The sequence below is a fragment of the Eurypyga helias genome, unplaced genomic scaffold (genome assembly GCF_000690775.1).
Source record: "Eurypyga helias isolate BGI_N326 unplaced genomic scaffold, ASM69077v1 scaffold20955, whole genome shotgun sequence".
Taxonomy (NCBI): Eukaryota; Metazoa; Chordata; class Aves; order Eurypygiformes; family Eurypygidae; genus Eurypyga; species Eurypyga helias.
In genome coordinates, this window is record NW_010249774.1 from 1 (window position 1) to 4,361 (window position 4,361).

The 4,361-nt window shown below is 42.1% G+C and overlaps 1 protein-coding gene across 1 annotated transcript; it reads left to right on the plus strand.

Annotated features, from left to right (window-relative positions):
• Positions 1 to 1,251: 1,251 nt before the first annotated feature.
• Positions 1,252 to 1,937, plus strand: LOC104509524 (zinc finger protein 131-like; the record flags this gene model as incomplete). Its single annotated transcript, XM_010151491.1, has 2 exons — positions 1,252 to 1,612; positions 1,715 to 1,937. Coding segments are annotated over 2 exons (584 nt in total), but the record flags the coding sequence as incomplete, so codon positions are not given.
• Between the last annotated feature and the right edge of the window lie 2,424 nt (positions 1,938 to 4,361).

Sequence of the window (4,361 nt, forward strand, 5' to 3'; positions counted from 1 at the left end):
TGGCTGAAGTCTCCCATGAGGACCAAGATTCGTGACCATGAGGCTGCTGCTGGCTGTCTGTAGAAGGCCTCGTCCACTTGCGCGTCCTCGCCATGGGGCCTCTAGCAAACTCCCACTGCAGTATCCCCTGTCTCTGCGCTCCCTTTAATCCTGACCCATAAGCTCTGGATCAGTTCCTCATCCATCTCCAGGTGGAGTTCCAGGCACTCCACCCAGTCTCTGACATGGAGAGCAACCCCCCCTCCATGTCTCCCCTGCCTGCCCTTCCTGAATAGCCTGTACCCTTCCAGTCTGACACTCCAGTCGTAGGAGCCATCCCACCATGTCTCCACGACACCAATGAGGTCATTGCCCCGCAGGTGTGCGCACACTTCTAACTCCTCTTGTTAATTCCCGTTGCATGCATCCATGTAGAGACATGTAAGATGGGCCCGGGATGAAGTTGGTTTGCGTACTGGAGCAGCTGGAATTCCCTTGCTTGCCAGGTGCTCTCCCGGTGACCTGTGATTCTTCTCCAGGCTCTGGGCATCTGTTGGTGGTACTTGCCCACGGAGCTCTGTCTGTGTTTGAGATGGGATGCAATCTCTGACACTTCGGAGGAAGGGACTGTGTGTGTATGATGCAGGGAGAACAGGAACAGAGCTGGGGGTTGTGTTTAAGCCAAGAAAAATGACACTAAATACTCTTCCATATCCTGGTGGCTTTTATTTTTACCTCAGTTGTTACCTGTGTGCTTTCCTGCAGTACGAGGTGTTACAGTACCCACTGGGTGAAGTCAGAGCTGTAGTGTTTTCTGACAAGGCATAAGCAATGCAGCCAGTTGCACACACTCCGGAGCATAAGAGGTGAATAGCGTAGGAAAGGCTTGAGTCTAATTTTTAAGTAGGTAGGCCAAAGAACTCCTTCCTTCAGGGAAAGTTTCGTTCCAAGTACAGAATTTCACAGGTTTCTTAGATAAAACTTCTTAGGTTTACTGGCCCTTCTTGCCTGATAGGTGGTTTGTATCATTCAAGCAGAGCTATATTAAACACTTCAGCAGCCTTATGTCAAAGGCTCCGCAGCTTTAACCATGCTATTTTTCAGCTCTAAGGAATATAAAGACAAATTAGGCTGACATGCACGCAGTTTGTGGTCATTCAGCTTCTTTGAGAAGCAGATGGAGAGTGTTGGATACAGAAGCTTGGTATTAGGCAGGAACTGTTAATGTCAGTGCTTATGGATCTTAACCATGTTTATACAAATACTTTACAGGAACAAAGAAAATTCATCGCCCTTAGAATCAAGTCAAGCACAAGGTAACAATAATCCAAAAAAGAGGAAGATAGCTGAAACTTCTAATGTTATCACGGAATCACTGCCATCTGCAGAAGCAGAGCCTGTTGAGATTGAGGTTGAGATTGCTGAAGGGACGATTGAAGTGGAAGATGACAGCATGGAAACACTTGAAGTAGCTTCTGCAGAGCAGTCCATAAAGTACATACAGACAACGGGTACATCAGATGAATCTGCTTTGGCTCTTTTGGCAGATATCACCAGCAAGTATCGTCAGGGAGAGAGAAAATGCCAAATCCAAGAAGGAGGTGACAGTGCAAATGATCCCTCATGCAAACAGGTAGAAGGTATTGAAATTGTGGAACTTCAGCTGTCACATGTGAACAATTTATTCCACTGTGAGAAATGCAACCGTTCATTTAAGTTGTTTTACCATTTTAAGGAGCACATGAAAACACACTCTACTGAGAGTTACAAGTGTGACATATGCAATAAAAGATACCTACGAGAGAGTGCTTTGAAACAGCACCTCACCTGTTATCACCTCGATGAAGGTGGTGCCAGCAAGAAGCAAAGACCTGGCAAAAAAATACATATATGCCAGTACTGTGACAAGCAGTTTGACCACTTCGGACATTTCAAAGAGCACCTCCGAAAACACACAGGTAAGGGCACTGCTATAGGAGTCCTGTCCTTGTGGTCTTGGATCTAGCGTTTTGGGTTTTTGCATGTTTTGAGGGAATAGAGGTATGCTGAAGAGAACATGAGTCCTGAGTGCTGGAAATACGTGGCTTCAAGTTACAACTAAGATACCGGTTTGTCTTTTTGTTTGTTCATTTGTTCGTTTGTTTTGTTTTCCATTGATGTAAATTTTTGAGGGATTGAGGTGGTTAAAAATAGGCACCTAAAACCAGAAAGCACTAATGAAGCTTCTCTCTCAAGTGTATTAAATCTTGAGGATTTTTTCAGAATAACTTCTTAAGGTGTTTCCTTCTTCAAAAATACCAAATTCAGGACTTTTAATTTTATTTTCATAATTCTACTAGTAAATGTTTCTGAAATATGATCTCAGTGGAATACAGTTTAGAGGGCTTATTTATCTAACAAAACTTCTGAGCAAATGCTTATTAACGCACTAGGCATAAAATACCCTCTAAAAATTCTCTCTTGTACCATCTTGTTTAGGAAGTTTCATCCTTGCTCTTGACATGTTATTTATGATTTGATTTTTCTTTATTAATTAATACAGCAAAACATTTGTAGTGACTATAGTACTCTTTACTTTGAAATCTGCCTCTTTGAAATCTGGATAGCATCTTTTAAGTACAAAATTACTTGTGCTCCTTCTTTCATCTTTATAAGATGCTAGTTCTTCTCACTGAGAAGTCTATTATCTGAACAGGTACTGAGTGTTATACAGGTAACCCTGACCTTCCAGATGGTTTTGTTTAATATGTCAGTCATGAACCATCAGTAAAAATTAAATGGAGGGTAGCAGCTCTATTTCTTTACAATTTTGTATTGTTGTTGAAGCCTTTTAATTCTCATTTCTTTGTGTGTGGGACGGCTGAGTTTTGATACATGACGCTGTGTCCAGTCTATTCCCAACAGCCCCTTAAAAGTTCCGTTTATAAAGTCTTTGGCAAATCCTTATCCCCTGGGAAGCAAGGAGTGTTTCTCCATTCTTCCTGAACTTCTTTCAGGAAGAAGTTCTTCCCGGAGAGAGTGGTGAGGCACGTGGAACAGGTTGCCCAGAGAAGCTGTGGATGCCCCATCCCTGGAAGTGTTCAAGGCCAGGCTGGATGAGGCTTTGAGCAACCTGGTCTAGTGGAAGGTGTCCCTGCCCATGGCAGGGGGGTTGGAACTAGATGGTCTTTAAGGTCCCTTCCAACCCAAACCCTTCTGTGATTCTATGATTATGAGTAATCCAAATACAAGCCACTTAAAAAAGTCTTTTCAGATAACTTTGAGGCAAATTAACCAAATATTGCAATATGTTGGTTGCTGTTGAGATGGAAGGGTTTTTGGGACAAAGCAACTTGGCATATCACAGGAGGTACAGAGTACAACAACTATAATGATGGAATCCAGTTACTTCTGGGTTAGTATTTTAAAAAACCTTAAGCTTAAAATCAAAACAGATAATTCTATTTAACTGTCATCTCCTAAGGTCAGTGGAAAAACTCCCATTCAGCCTAAGGCTTCCAAAGTTCTGAATTCTATATAGCACTGGTTGAATGCTAAAATGAAATTAAAAGCCTGGGAAAAACATGTCATACAGAGTATTTGATCTTGTTGCTGCTTTATCACAACACCAGCAATAACATGGAAGTAGCAATTGGTGCAGAAATAGACACCTTATCAGTGCTGGTAATTCTTTTTGATGTAGGGATTTGACTTTACTGATGTGTTATATTTGTCTCCATAAAAGAAAGGAAGGAGATCCATGGAATTTTTCTCACCTCTGTGTTCAGTGCCTTAAGCAGCTTCTCAGTCTGTGGAAAAAAACCCTCAAATATGTCTTGCGAATCATCTCCAGAACTTATACAGGGGGAGGGTTTGAGTCTGATATGATTATCTTTTCCCCTTTTATGGGAATGGATGAGATTTCACTTGCCAATTGTAAGTTACGCACAGGACAGAAATTCTGCAAGGCTGCAGTTAAGTAACATGTATCTGCTGAGTTCAATAGCTCTGTATTGTTTTACACACAAAGAGCAACTTCCCAATAGAGAAATCAATCTTAGAATGAAGTTACTGTTCTCAATATACTGGTCTAATCCTGATATTTTGCAAAATTTATATTCCCTAGCAGAAAAAGACACTGAACAGCTTTGATTCCACAGAATCATAGAATGGTTAGGGTTGGAAGGGACCTTAAAGACCATCTAGTTCCAACCCCCCCTTCAGAGATCATCCAGTCCAACCCCCCTGCCATGGGCAGGAACACCTTCCGTTAGACCAGATTGCTCAAAGCCTCGTCCAGCCTGGCCCTGAACAACACCAATCATAGGCATCCTGTTCCACTGTCTCACCACTCTCATAATAAAAAGTTTCTTCCTGGTACCTAATCCAAATCTACCCTCTTT